The 15,676-nt window shown below is 39.0% G+C and overlaps 1 protein-coding gene across 11 annotated transcripts in view; it reads left to right on the top strand.

Annotated features, from left to right (window-relative positions):
- The window catches only part of LOC103720906 (cycloartenol synthase-like), a 63,736-nt gene that overhangs the window by 5,292 nt on the left and 42,768 nt on the right, over positions 1-15,676 (top strand). For 7 of the 11 annotated variants that reach the window (XM_089926680.1, XM_089926684.1, XM_089926685.1 and 4 more), the window contains exons 7-9: positions 11,641-11,805; positions 11,935-12,048; positions 14,835-15,052. In XM_089926680.1, coding sequence (XP_089782806.1) covers positions 11,641-11,805; positions 11,935-12,048; positions 14,835-15,052 — 497 coding nt within the window. The remainder of the gene's footprint in view (positions 1-11,640; positions 11,806-11,934; positions 12,049-14,834; positions 15,053-15,676) is intronic. The other 4 variants (XM_089926686.1, XM_089926682.1, XM_088709032.2 and 1 more) reach the window with 2 other exon arrangements.

Below are 15,676 nucleotides of genomic sequence, written 5' to 3'. Positions count from 1 at the left end.
GAAGGAAAGAGCCGACTCCTATGCTTAGTGAGCCGTCTCCCTTAGTGCATGGAACGACCCCCGAACCTGGTGAGTCAACCCCTGGCATCTTGACAACTCCAACGGCTACTTTCAACAGTACTTCTTCTAGGTGACAATGGATAGTTTCTTGGTGTGATGGTTATCTGGTACTTCATGAAAAGCTTACAGTCTATAAATTTAAAGGAACACCAAGGAAAAAAGAAGACAAGGGAGAGGATCAAGTGAGAAAATCATATCTCCCAAAATCCAAGCTTCAAAAGATAAAATCCTCACAAAAGAGCCTTCTAGGAAAAATCATATTGTGAGGAAATCAGTTGAAATATTCAACAGAGGAATTGCTACTGTGCTATCAAGATCTTCGAATGCAGCCAATAACCATCTTCAAAGCTTCTGATCCATATTTATTATTTCGTTTACCTTGAAGCTTTGTTTATATAGTTACAACATTTATTACATATTCCTTAAACTCTGCTGTAGCAGTTTTATCTACTCCAAAATTGATAAGGGTTCTTCCAAACCTTAATTAGAAGTTGTTGAATCAGGGGATTCAACAAGGTTAAGGTTTTGGTTGGTGAGCCTGTGAAAACCGACTGGGTTGTTTGTAAACCTGAAAAACAATCGTGTAAGATTTTGATTGGTGAGCCTGTGAAAACCGACTGGGTTCATTGTGATTCCGAAAAAACAGCGAGTTGGGTTGTGAGCTCGAAAAACAACCATACTGTAATCTGGATGATTATAGTAAAAATTTCAAAAGTCTTGGAGAGTGGATGTAGGTGTGGGTTCACCGAACCACTATAAATTCTCTGTGTCTATGTGTGTGCTTTTCTCTTTACACTATTGCACTTTAATCTCTACTATTATTCATTCATTGCTTAAAGCACATTATATCTTTCATATTAAAATTATTGTTTATCCGCTGCATTCTAGTTAAAGATTTTTTTAAAATCCAATTTATCCTCCTCTTGGGCTGCATATCTGGGCAACAAGTGGTATCAGAGCTCGGTACTCAACTTCTTTTGATCTAGCCATCAAGAGTTAAACATCATGGCAGCTCAATTAAGAACCTCTATTGCCGAAGGACAATCCACAGATAGACCACCACTCTTTAATGGCACCAACTACTGATATTGGAAAGCACACATGCACATATTCATCCAAGCACTCGACTATGATTTATGAAACATCATAGTTAATGGGCCGTACACATCCACAAAAATTATTGATAGCATCTCACTACCCAAACCTGAAGAGAAATGGGATGATCATGATAAGAAAATGGCTCAGCTGAATGCAAAGGCCATGAATGTTTTATATTGTTCATTAGAAGCTAGTGAATTTAATCGCATATCCATCTGCATGTCTGCAAAAGAAATCTGGGATAGGCTGAAAGTTACGCACGAAGGTACTAACCAGATTAAAGAATCTAAAATTAGTGCACAAATATGAACTATTTAAGATGGAACCCAGTGAGTCTATATCTGAAATGTTTACTAAATTCACTGATATTATTAACGGTCTGAAAAGTCTTGGCAGATCTTATACTAATAGTGATCTAGTCCGAAAAGTTCTTAGGTCACTTTCAAGAACTTGGAAAGTAAAAGTCACTGTCATCCAAGAAGCCAAGGATCTCAACACACTCTCACTGGAAGAACTCTTGGGCTCACTGATGACACATGAACTTTCCATGAAACAGAGCCTAAAAGAGGACGATTTAAAAAGCGCAGAACTATTGCTCTAAAGTCAACTCAAACTGAAGATGAGAGCAACAGTTCTGACTCTGAAAACAGTGAGGAGATGGTCTTGATCACAAGGAGGTTTAGGAAATTCTTCAGAAAGAAGAAATCTGGGTTTAGAAAAGCACAGTGATCAAGGGGGAGTCAAGTAAGGAAAAAGAAAAGGAGCAGCAAGTGACCTGTTATGAAGGCAAGAAACCGAGTTACTTCAGAACCGAATGTCCTTTGCTTAAGAAGGCTCTTAGAAGGTATAAGAAGAAGGCCATGATGGCCACTTGGAGTGACAGTAATGAAATAAGCTCTGAAGAAGAAGAGCAACAACAAAAAACTGCACATCTATGCTTTATGGCACATGAAGATGAGGTATGTGCTGAAACTCAAATTGACTTTTCATTTGAAGAACTTCTTGATGCCTTTTTTGATCTTCTTTTAGAATACAAAAAGCTTGTTCTAAGAAATAAATAATTAAAATAGAAAAATCAATTTCTTACTGAAAGCAATGTTAAACTTCAGAAAAATAATGAGCTTCTTTCAAAAATTAATGAAAAGTTAACCAAAGAAGTTAATACGTTAAAACCTTTTGTTGAAAGATTTATCCTAAGCTTTGAAAAACTGAACTTAATTCTAGATAATCAAAGAGCTATGTTTGACAAGGCTGGATTGGGATCCCATCCTTGGAACAAGCAAAAAACTTTTAGGAACTTGACTATTAAATCCTCCTTTGTTTATTCTGAAACAGTTCACTGCAAATCTGATGAGCAGAAATAGAAATATGTTTAAAAAAATCCCAGAAAATCTGTCATCTGCGTATGCTATAGGTTCAACAAGAACACACTACAATATACACCTTGTAATCTGAAAACCTGCAATCTTGTAAGCAACATATCTTTTAAGAAAATCTGGATTCCAAAAGGAGCCATTATTGCTAACTTGCAAGGACCCAAGAGAGCTTTGGTACCTAGGATAAAAATTTGATTGATGTTTTGCAGGTGTGTCTAGTTACTTAAGGATCCAACAGAAAATGGTACTTGGACAGTGGGTGTTCTAGACACATAACAGGTAGGGGTGGCAAAATATGACCCGACCCGCCAATCCGACCCGTGTTCGACCCGCCATAAACAGGTTTGGGTTTGGCCTAAACAAGTTCGGGTCATAAACAGGTTGACCTGTTTAACCCGTTTATTAATTGGGTCAGATACAGGTTTAAGATATCTAACCCGTTTAACCTGTATAACCCGTTTAATAACCTGTTTAATATATGAGTCAGGTTGGATAAGGGCCACAACCCACAGCCCACAAAGACAGGTTAGGCCGTCACTCATTTAAAACTTTCTCTCCAAGTTCACCTGGGCACCGCTGCCCTTTTTTTTTTTGGTTCGACCTCTCCGACTCTCCCTCTAGTCCACCTTCTCCCCCACGGCCCCACCCTCGAGCCCGCCGCCGCCGACCCCTCCAACGGCGCCGACGACCCCTCCTGCCTCCCCGACCTCCTCTTCCGCCCCCGCAAGCCGGCCGCCTCCCTCCTCTCCCGCCGATTCGTTGCCGAGCCGGTTGCCGCCCAGTCCTGCTCCTTCGTCGGCACCCACGAGTATGTCGCCCGCGAGGTTGCCGCCGGCCGCTCCCATAGTCCCATGGCAATGCCGCGTCCTCCTCTACGAGCTTCTCTACGGCCGGACCTCCTTCGCCGGGATCCTAACTCTAGATCTCCTCCAAGGATCCGGATCTTTGCGAGGTATGGATCCCTTGGTCCGTGATCTTTGCGAAGCCATAGCGTCTGGGTTCTCGGGGTGCGATCTCCACGGGGGCTTCGGGTTCGAAGCCGGAGCCGTGATCCAGATGCCATCGTTGCCAAACTGATCGAAGCCTGCCGGCGACGAAGGAGGATCCGCGGCGGCCGGAGGTCTACTGAAGCAATGAAGCAGAGGACCCATCTCGCCTCTCCCATCTCCTCCTCCGACGAGCCATCCTCCGAGACTCTGATCTAGATGCCGCCATTGCCGAACCGATCGGAGCCCGGCGGCGGCGAAGGAGGAGCCGTGGCGGCCGAAGGTCTACTGAAGCGGTGAAGCAGAGGACCCATCTCCTCCGATCGGTGAAGCATAGGACCCATCTCGCCTCTCCCATCTCCTCCGACAACGGGCCGTCCTCCGAGACTCCTCTGTTGAAATTTTTCAAGCTGCCGAGGTCCCGAGCACAATTGTTAAACGGGTCGGGTCGGATCGGATAGGTGGGGATGGGTTGGGCAATTTGTTAAACAGGTTAAACGGGTCGGATCGGGTTACTTATTTAATAAACAGGTCGGGTTCAGATTGTAATTCCTGACCTGTTTAATAAATAGGTTGGGTTCAGGTTTATAATTTTCTGATCCGACCTACATCTGACCCGATCCGTTTATGTCTGACCCGACCCGATTGCCACCTCTAATGACAGGGGATAAAACTCAGTTCATCGTCCTTAAAAAGAAAAATGGGGGAATGGTTACTTTTGGTGATAATGGCAAAGGTAAAATAATTGGTATAGATAACATTCGAATCACTCCATCCTCTTACATTGAAAATGTCTTATTATTCGATGGACTAAAACATAATCTGCTAAGCATTAGTCAAGTTTGTGATAAAGGCTATAAAGTAACCTTTGAATCTTCTATGTGCTTAATCTCTAAACCCATAATAGTGGCATTGTTTTTACTGGACATAGGCATGGGAATGTGTACATGGTAGATTTAGATCAAATATTCATGAAAGATATACAATGTCTAGTGGCTATGAAAACCAAGGAAACTAGCTGGTTATGGCACCAAAAATTTGCTCATGCTAGTATGGACTTAATTTCAAAGATCATTCGAAAAGACCTTATTATTGAATTACCTAAATTAAGTTTTGAAATGAACAGAGTGTGCAATGCATGTCAGCTAGGAAAATAAACTAGAACCTTTTTTAAATCTAAAAATATTATTTCGATTACTAGGCCTTTGGAAATTCTCCACATGGATTTATTTGAACCTACTAGGACTGCAAGCCTAGGAGGCAAACATTATGCTTTTGTGATTGTGAATGATTTTTCAAGATTTACATGAGTTTTGTTCTTGGTACATAAAAATGAAGCATTTTCTATATTTGCAAAACTTTGTAAAAGAATCTCAAATGAAAAAAGTTTACAAACTATAAAAATCAGAAGTGATCATGGTACAGAATTTGAAAATCAAGACTTTGAAAAGTTTTGCACAGAAAATAGAATTGAACATAATTTTTCTACACCAAGAATACCACAGCAAAATGCTGTTGTAGAAAGAAAAACCAGAACCCTTGAAGAAATGGCAAGGACAATGCTTTGTGACAGTAATTTGCCTAAATATTTCTGGGCTGAAGCTATTAACACAGCTTGTTATATTATTAATAAGGTTACTATTAGATCTATATTAAAGAAAACTCCTTATGAACTCATGAAAAACAGAAAACCAAATATTGCATATTTTCATGTTTTCGGTTGACATGCTATGTTCTAAACAATGGAAAAGATAACTTAGAAAAATTTGATGCCAAATCTGATGAAGGTATTTGATACTCATCATCCAGCAAAGCATATAGAGTATTCAATAAAAGAACATTAGTTGTAGAAGAATCAATTCATGTTATTTTTGATGAGACTAATGACCCCAATCAAAAAAGGATGTAGATGCTGATGATGATGCAGAAGAGCTTGATCAAGGAATTAGGGACTTAACCCTGAAGGATGGTTCTACATTAGAAAATAAAAATCAGGGTAATGAAGGATAGAAAAATGATCAAGAAGAAGATCAAATTCAGTAAGGTAAGCATGACCCGCCAAAAGAATGGAGGTATGCAACCCATCACCCTAAAGATTTAATTATTGGTGATCCTACTCAAGGTATTAAAACTAGATCTTCTGTTAGGGATATCATTAATCATATTGTCTTTGTCTCACAAACTGAACCAAAAGATATTAGAGAAGCTGAACAAGACAATAATTGGATAATGGCAATGCAAGATGAACTTAATTAATTTAAAAGAAATAATGTTTAGGATTTAGTTGAAAGACCTGAAAACTCCTCTATAATTGGAACTAAATGTGTTTTTCAGAAACAAACTTAATGAAGAAGGATTAGTGATAAGAAACAAAGCTAGGTTGGTTGCTGAAGGATATAATCAGGAAGAGAGAATAGATTTTGATGAAATCTTTGCACCTGTAGCAAGATTAGAAGCTATAAGATTGCTATTATCATTTGCTTGCTACATGAACTTCAGACTCTTTCAAATAGATGTCAAGAGTGCTTTTCTAAATGGTTATATTGCTAAAAAAATATATGTAGAACAACCACCTAGATTTGAAAGCCATATTTCCAAATCATATTTACAAACTCAACATAGCACTATATGATTTAAAACAAGCACCAAGAGCATGGTATGAAAGACTAAGTAATTTTTTGATAACAAGTAATTTTTAAAGAGAAAATATTGATAAAACTCTCTTTATCAAAAAAGAAATTGATATCTTGATTGTTCAAATATATGTTGATATTATTTCTGGTGCTACTGATGAAGCTTTGAGTGACGATTTTGCTAAGCTTATGCAGGGTGAGTTTGAGATGAGTATGATGGGTGAGTTAACTTTTTTTTTCAGACTCCAAATTAAGCAAACAAGAGAGGGTATCTTCATTAGCCAAAGTAAGTATACAAGAGAAATTTTAAAAAAGTTTGGCATGGAGGATACAGAGTCAATAGGTACACCTATGACCTCATCTTGTTAGATCGACAAAGATAAGCTAAGTAAATCTATTAATTTTAAGCTGTATAGAAGCATGATAGGATCTCTACTTTATCTTACAGCTGGTAGGCCAGATACAATGTTCAGTGTTTGCTTATGTGCAAGATATCAATCAAATTCTAAAGAATCACACTTAATTGCTGTTAAAAGAATCATGAGATATCTATTAGGTACACAAAATCTAGGCCTATGGTACTCTAAGGACTCTACAATTGACTTAATTGGCTATTCAAATGCTGATTTTGCTGGTTGTAGATTAGACAGAAAAAGTACAAGTGGAACTTGTCAATTTCTTGGAGCTAATATAATTTCTTGGTTTAGCAAGAAACAAAATTCAGTTGCTTTGTCAATAGTCGAGACTGAATACATTGCAGTTGGGAGTTGTTGTGCTCAAATCTTATGGATCAAACAACAACTTGAGAATTATGGCATTAAACTAAATAAAATTCTCATAATATGTGATAATACAAGTGCCATAAATTTAACCAAGAATCCAATTCAGTACTTAAGATCTAAACACATAGAAATAAGACATTATTTCATAAGGAATCATGTTCAAAACGAAAATATCATAATTGAATTTGTTAACACTGAAAAACAAATTGCTGACATTTTCACCAAACCTCTAAATGAAGAGAGATTTAATGAAATAAGAGGAGAACTATGTATTTGTGACCCATTTTGATTAAAATTTTAGTACAAACATTGTTTGATTGAATGCTTACATGATTAATTCCTATTATTCCCATTGATTAAGTCATTTTCGGAGGATCTTAATTTGAAAATTTTAGTTCTTGACTGATGAGGAGATGACTCATGGTAATGAGGAGTTGACTCATGAAGTGAGGGGGAGAGTTTGAATCATCCAGAGATCTGATACAACTCCATCTCAGGTAGAAAGGATGACTCACCCAAGTCGAAAGTCGACCCCTGCTTTACTTGAGTCGACTCATGGAACAAATGAGTTGACCCCCGCTGTTCCAAAATAGTTTTCTTCCGAAACGTTATTCACTTAGGCGAGAGTCGACCCCCGTTCCACATAACGTTTCAGACATTCCAAAATTTCTGTTTCCATCTTCTTCCTTTCCAACAACCAAAAACCCTAAAACCCTAGTGTAGTCCTGGCCGGTCCCTCATGGCTCCTAGGAAGTAGATCACATTTGGTCCCAAAAGAAAATAATCAATCGTGAACAAGAAAGAAGATCTAAAGCACGGTCGGATAAATCCGTGGAATCCACAATACATCACCATCCCAACCAAGAGCCGTTCCATCTTCGCCTATTCCGTCACCATCTTCCCCTATTCCAAGACTGGTTCCATTTGCATCACTTTCAAACCGAACAGTGTCTACTGGAAGAAAGGTTGATTTCTTATTCTTAGAAAGGGAAGGATTGCATATAGGAACAAATTTGAAGGAAATGGGCTGGAAGTATGTGTGTTCACTGGACCTACCTACCTATCCCGATCTAGTAAGAGAGTTCTACGGAAATGCTACATATGGCATTGGTCAGATTTTGTCAAAGGTCAGGGACGTTCCCTTCTTAATCATGGATGAAATCTTAGGGAATGTGATTAAGGCACCCATTGATGGAGAAAGTTTAGAAGAGCTGGAAGATAGAGATGAAGGGATAAAGCTGATTTTATCTAAGGATGAGGTCAGTAAAGAAGAAGAAGTTAAGGCCTATAAGCTAAATGCAGAGATGAGGCTACTTCACCACATTATCAGTCGGATACTATTTTCTAAAATAGGCCGATTTGATCATGTATCTGAGAGGGATATTCTGGTGATGCATCATCTACTTAGAGGCCAACCACTGAACCTTCCTACCATGATGATGAAGCATATGGCGGATCTTGGACAAAGAAAGGGAGCATCACTCCCTTACGGTATGGTGTTATCTCTTATTTTCATTAGATATGATGTCAGCATTCTAGGTGAAGTAAAAATGGAGCTCAAGCACACTGACATCTACAGTGAAAAGTCTTTGATAAGAATGAAATTTGTTAAAGCAAATAACAAGTGGTTCATAGAGGAGAAGAAAAGGAAGAAGGAATAAGAGAAGAAGCACGGAGGCCTATTAAAACAAGGCAAACTAGTGCAGGACCTTCACAGAGGACACTTAGCACTAGTGTACATGAAGAAGGGGCACCTATTTAGCCATTTAGACTTGAGAGAGACCAGCTGAAGTTTATTGAAGATTACATAACGCAAGGACTCTTTTGATCATGCCTTTGTGGGAATTCAGTTTATGACTTGATTATAATGGTAAAAAAAAAATCAAGACTGAGTTAGAAGGCCTAAGGACACTTGCTGCTGCCCAACAAAGAAGACTTGGAGCTATTGAAGAACATACAAGGCACCAAGAAAATGAACTCCAAGGATCACTGTAGCAATTTAAGGAACAAGGCTCTTAGTTGACTGCTTCCCTCTCCATTCTAGAATCCAAAGTTAGTCAACTTCTAGGAGACAAGAAGGCAATTGTTATGTTTTGATTGTCTCCAACTGCTCTAATATATTCTTAAGACAAAAGGCTCTTATATATTCTGAAATTAACTAGCTCTGATTTTTAAGTTAAAATCATCTGAAACTCTAACATTATAATATGCTCTGATACAATTATAAATATCAAAAGCTCTGATACATTAATAAGGTAAAAAGCTCTAATACATTAGCTCTGATACATTCACAAATTGCTTTTGGTATGGTGATAAGCTATATTGGATCAGCATGTATTAAAAAGCTATGATACGTTTAAAAATACTGCTATATTTATAAGTCAAAACGCTCTGATACATAATCAACAAAGATGATCAACACTGTACAAATAATGCTTTAAAATCTTGGCACTGAAACTCCCACTGAAACTCTAATTCTATAATAAATTATTATCAATCTGTACCTCCTATTCAATTATTCTCCTTAACTCTTGATGCTTAAATCATGATCTACAAGTAGAAAACTTTCCTACCCCTCACCCTTTTGTTGATGACAAAAAGGGGGAGAAGTAAAAGAATTTCAAAAGAGGAGGAGAAGTAACATAACTTCAAAAAAAGGGGAGAAGAAAACAGACACTATGAAGAAAATCGATAAATGACAAAAGATAGGGAAAGAAGCATAATTTGTTTAATCATGATATAAAGGGGGAGATTTTTCTCATAAACATACAGAATTCACATATTGGAAGTCTTAAACTCAATAATGCATATATTCTGAATATTTTCTTGCTCTGAATCTTATTGCAAAAAGTGCTCTTATACTAAATTTTATTGAATAATCTGAACTTTCTAAATATCCTTTTTGCTCTGAACTATATTACAAGAATACTCTGAAAATTATTGCAAAATTCTTTTGGACTCAGTAGTTTTGTCATCATTAAAAAGAAGAGATTGTTAATCTTAAAGGATGGATTTTGATGATCACAAAAATAATTGAGTTAAATATGTACTCTAATGATGTTGGCTTAAATGTGAAGGGTTAGACCTCTAGACAAAAGTTGCCCTTACAACCTCCAAGAATCAAGAAGAATAAAATCAAAGATCTCTGAAAAATTTGTGAAAAACTTAATGAGTCGACCTATACAGAAACTGAGTCGACCCCTATATAGTTCAAGAAAAATAGAGAAGAATCACCACCTGAGACTAAATACATGAGCTGACTCTTGTGTTTAAGGAGGCGACTCAATATCTACATGAGCCAACCCCCGACATTAATGAGTCGACCCTTGGGGGAGTGCAGGAAACTTCTGTGCACTAAAGAAAATGAGCCGATTCTTGTGTTTAAGGAGGCGACTCAATATCTACATGAGCCGACCCCCGACATTGATGAGTCGACCCTTGGGGGAGTGGAGGAAATTTATGTGCACTAAAGGAATGAGGCGACTCTTGTGTTTGAAGAGCCGATCCAATATCTACACGAGTCGACTTCCGACATTGACGGGTCGACCCAAGAGGCAAACACAAAAACTTTGTATGGATTGAAGGAACGAGCCGACTCCTATGCTTACTGAGCCATCTCCCTTGGTACATGGACGACCCCCGAACCTGATGAGTCGACCCCTGGCATCTTGATAGCTCCAACGGCTACTTTCAACAGTACTTCTTCTGGGTGACAACGGATAGTTTTTTGGTGTGATGGTTATCTGGTACTTTCTGAAAAGCTTCTAGTCTATAAATTTAAAGGAACGCCAAGAAAAAAAGAAGATAAGAGAGAGGATCAAGTGAGAAAATCATATCACCCAAAATCCAAGCTTCAAAAGATAATCCTCACAAAAGAGCCTTTCAGGAAAAATCATATTGTGAGGAATCAGTTGAAATATTCAACAGAGGAATTACTGCTGTGCTATCAAGATCTTCGACTGCAGCCAACAACCATCTTCAAAGCTTCTGATCCATATTTATTATTTCGTTTACCTTGAAGCTTTGTTTATATAGTTACAACATTTATTACATATTCCTTAAACTCTGCTGTAACAGTTTTATCTACTCCAAAACTGATAAGGGTTCTTCCAAATCTTAACTGGAAGTTGTTGAATCAGAGGATTCAACAAGGTTAAGATTTTGGTTGGTGAGCCTATAAAAATTGACTGGGTTGTTTGTGAACCCAGAAAACAATCGTGTAAGGTTTTGGTTGGTGAGCCTGTGAAAACCGATTGGGTTGTTTGTGAACCCGAAAAGCAAATGGATTAAAGTTGTGGTTGGTGATCCTGTAAAAACTGACTGAATTCGTTGTGATCCCGAAAAAACAGCGAGTTGGGTTGTGAGCTCGAAAAACAACCATACTATAATTTGGGTGGTTATAGTGAAATTTTCAAGAGTTTTGGAGAGTGGATATAGGTGTGGGTTACACCGAACTACTATAAATTTTTCATGTCTGTGTGTGCTCTTTTTTCTTTATACTATTGCACTTTAATCTTTGCTATTATTCATTCATTGCTTAAAGCACATTATATCTTTCATATTAAAATTATTGTTTATCCGCCGCATTCTAGTTAAAGATTTTTTAAAAATCCAATTCACCCCCCTCTTGGGTTGCATATCTGGGCAACAACAACCTCATCGCGCCATGCTTTACTTGCTGGCCACTCTACGACCTGTCAACCAGAGGCCACGCCTTGCTGCCAAGGGCCATACCCTATCACCTCTATCAACGCCATGCCGTTCACAAGAACGGCCCATACCGTGCGCCTCAAGCAAGCCCTGGCTGCACGCCACCTGGCCAAGACCATCTCCTTCCATGATGAGGATAGGCCATACCTCCACCATCTGGGTACCTTTGCTGGGACTATAAATAGCCCACATCAGATAATACATGAGAACTTTTTGGACCAATTAACATCCACTCTAACTTAAGCATCGGAGGGCCCTCATCGGAATCCACCGATGAGGCTTTGTGTAGGTAGCCGACACATGGGAGATGGTGTTCTTTCTCCGGCCCGGTCAGCGGCTCCTCCGACTCCTCCAGTGTGGTCACCCTCAGGCCAGATTTCGACCACAACACTACTATTTCAAGGTAAGAATATAATAAGCATATTCCTCATTTTTTGTGGGATATAAGCATAACCTTCATTTCAAGATAAGATGATAATAATATAATTCCGAAGCCTACGTAAAATGCATCTTAAACAATTTCTTTTTTTTGAATGTTTTAGTTAAATTTCATTTCAATTCAACCATTTTAGCTTCAGCAAGGGATCCTCTATGGTGTATATTTTTCACATAAAAATATTGTACAACACTTGATAGCTGTCATTAACAGATGGATAGCTGCCAAACTAGATGTTATTATGTGCCATACAGAACGCATCGCTGTTAACAGTCGTTCATCTTCTAATAATAGTTATCGAGCATGTGATGCAAATCACACACCATAGAAGATTCTATAGAAATAATAGAAATTCTAATTGATGAGGTTTAAATAAGTCTGGATCCTCTCTAGTTACGAGCCGTGCAATGACATGAAGTTATAGGACAGGAGAGAAGTCGATTCAAACACAAACTAGCGAAGATTGAACTCTCTTTAGCTGATTAGGTGTGGTTGCATCGTTTTGCATGAAATTTTGAACTAAGGATTTGCTGCGCATTGGTGTGTGAGGATATATATTTTAAAAATGCTTGGTACCATATTAATTGGCAATTGGATGGTGGATAGAGAATTTGCTTGCATAGAGGCAAGGAGAAGGTGGGGTGGTTGGCTAAACATTTAATTTGTGATTAGAGCCCCAATTCCATCATCACCATTTGCTATCTCAAAGTACAATATGTTTAATAGAATCATTAGTAAAATATTACGATAATTATTATTTAGTACATATTCTGATATTATAACATGCATACAATAATTAACAATGTAATAAATCATTTAGTATATATTATATTATTTCTTGTCATGTATCAAATATTTTTAGATAATTAGTAAAATTTGGTATTATGCCATGTAAATATAACAAGTATAAAAATTGTTGCACTAGAGGTAATAGGATGCATATTTATATTGATTGGATATAGTAAACGTTATAGCCATACTATGTTATCCAATCATTTATCTATTCTGTTGTATATTATATAAAATATTCTTTACAAATATTCAAAACATTTGCCGTTCTATATATTTATAATTATTCATCGTAGATCTCATCTCTATATTGGATAATTTATCTAATAGAAAGATGATATTATTGAAAAATGGCTAAAGCATATATATATTACGGTTCTTAAACCATAAAATGAATCTTAAAGTGGCAAAACTAGCAATGAAAAAAACAGCCATGCATCAAAATTAATACAAGGTACGATTAGATAGGAAGCAGATGCTCGTGCTGCAAAATTAATTAAAAGGATTTGTGCTCATGCTATCCCGAGTATTTAATAGGTAGCAGGTGCCCATTAAGTAGGCAAGACGTAATAGATACCATTTTTTATTTTAAAGATGATACAGCTACGGGCCGACTCGTCTATCAATCTATTCGATACAGTTGGAGGAGTCCATCAATCTACGAGGCGCTTCTCGATAGAACTCAGCGGGCGATGTCCCTCAAACCGCCCGATTTCAGTTGGACCGCCCGGGTGCGAGATAAAAAAATCCAGGGCACAGCCCGACGGTTCCTTCCACCCGACTTCGCTCTCCCCTTGGATGACTCCGCTTATCTCACTCCTTCTCCATCCCCGCTCTTCTTTGCTCCGTCTGCCACCGCGAACTAAATGCCCTTCCTTTTTCAGTCAGCCCTTTAGGTTAGAACTAAATGCCTTTCTCTGTGAGCGAGCGGCGGTGACAGAGATGGCAGGAGAAAGACTGATGGAAGCTCCTACGCCGCCGCCACCTCCGTGGACCAGAGGGAGCTTCCAAGATAAATTCAAGAACGGAAGACCCCTATTCTGGAAAATAACAGAGATGGGAGCGAGCGCCCTTCCTTTTTCAGTCAGCCCTTTAGGTTAGAACTAAATGCCCTTCTCTGTGAGCGAGCGGCGGTGACAGAGATGGCAGGAGAAAGACTGATGGAAGCTCCTAAGCCGCCGCCACCTCCGTGGACCAGAGGGAGCTTCCAAGATAAATTCAAGAACGGAAGACCCCTATTCTGGAAAATAACAGAGATGGGAGCGAGCGCCCTTCCTTTTTCAGTCAGCCCTTTAGGTTAAATGCCCCTCTTACTCTGTGAGCGAGCGACGGTGACAGAGATGGGAGGAGAAAGACTGATGGAAGCTCCTACAACCCAACCACCTCCGTGGGCCAGAGGGAGCTTCCAAGATGCATTCAAGAACGGAAGACCCCTAATCTGGAAAATAACAGAGATGGGAGCGAGGCAGCGAGCGCCCTTCCTTTTTCGGTCAGTCCTTTAGGTTAGAAATAAATGCCCCTCTTACTCTGTGAGCGAGCGACGGTAACAGAGATGGGAGGAGAAGGACTGATGGAAGCTCCTACGCCCCTACCACCTCCGTGGGCCAGAGGGAGCTTCCAAGATAAATTCAAGAACGGAAGACCCCTAATCTGCAATTTTCCAATCTTTCCATCTCATCACCATCAAAATATCTCGATCTTGAAGGTGGTACTGTCCTCGCGCATATCTTCTCCTTGATTTTCCCCTTGAATTCGAACTGGAAATTTTTACTCGGTCCCCGCTCTCTCTATTTCTTGATTTTACTTGTTTCTTGAAAGGATTTTATGCGTTTTATATGCTTGCATGCATTCCTTTTCTTTCTCCTTGCAGTGCGATGGATTTATATATGGCTTTTGCACTAATCTTGAACCTTTTTCCCTCGTTGGATTTTGTTTTGATTGTTTTAATGGATGGATTCCCGCAGTTCTTCCTCCTGATCCGGCAATGTGGAGGCTTAAGATTGCGCAGGGCGGCAGCCCGTGGCTGAAGACGACAAACAACCATGTAGGGAGGCAGGTGTGGGAATTTGATCCGAATATGGGCACAGCTGAAGAGATTGCTGCAGTCCAGAAGGTCCGTGAGCTGTTTCGGGAGCATCGTTTTGAGATGAAGCACAGTGCTGATCTCCTCATGCGATTGCAGGTATATAAACAGAAAGAAATATAAACAGATGAAGCCTGTGAGCTTTTTTTTTTTTAATGTTTATCTTACTGGGGCAGGTAGAAATATGTGCTAGTTGTCTATGATTGTTGATGGAAGTAGTAAAGAGATCCAAATATGCTGTAATTCTTATTCAATATTTTTGAATTTAGAATTCATCAATGAATGGCTTGAGAATATCCCTCACAAGCTAGTTATAATTCATGGAAGAATATTCAAGACTAAGAAATAATGGAACGAGAAGACCTACATATACGTGTCGGGATCCATTGCACGCTGCAGAAAAAAGCAGAACGCAGCGGAAGGGGCATGCGCGAGATTCCGTTCATCGCATGAACGTATTTTAAAACCGTCGTTCGTAGATAGATTAGGATTAAAAACTTTTTACATGATTAGGAAGATCAGATCTTCACCTTGTGCGGATAGATGATCACCGCAAACTGATGATCATGGTATTTGTTAAAGGTTCGCTTGAAGCCACACACGCGTCCGGCCTCTATAGGTATCCATACGAGGCAGAGGACCGATCAAAGCTCTCGAATCTTCCCGGGGTGCTAGCTCCCTTGCAGAGATGTCTTTTGATGGCTGAAAACCTCCTTTTGAATC

The sequence above is a fragment of the Phoenix dactylifera genome, chromosome 12, assembly GCF_051530095.1.
Source record: "Phoenix dactylifera cultivar Ajwa chromosome 12, Ajwa_hap1_PhDact_Kaust_v1.1, whole genome shotgun sequence".
Lineage (NCBI taxonomy): Eukaryota > Viridiplantae > Streptophyta > Magnoliopsida > Arecales > Arecaceae > Phoenix > Phoenix dactylifera.
The sequence above is the reverse complement of the archived record's forward strand: the minus strand, read 5'-3'. Positions and strand labels throughout refer to the sequence as shown.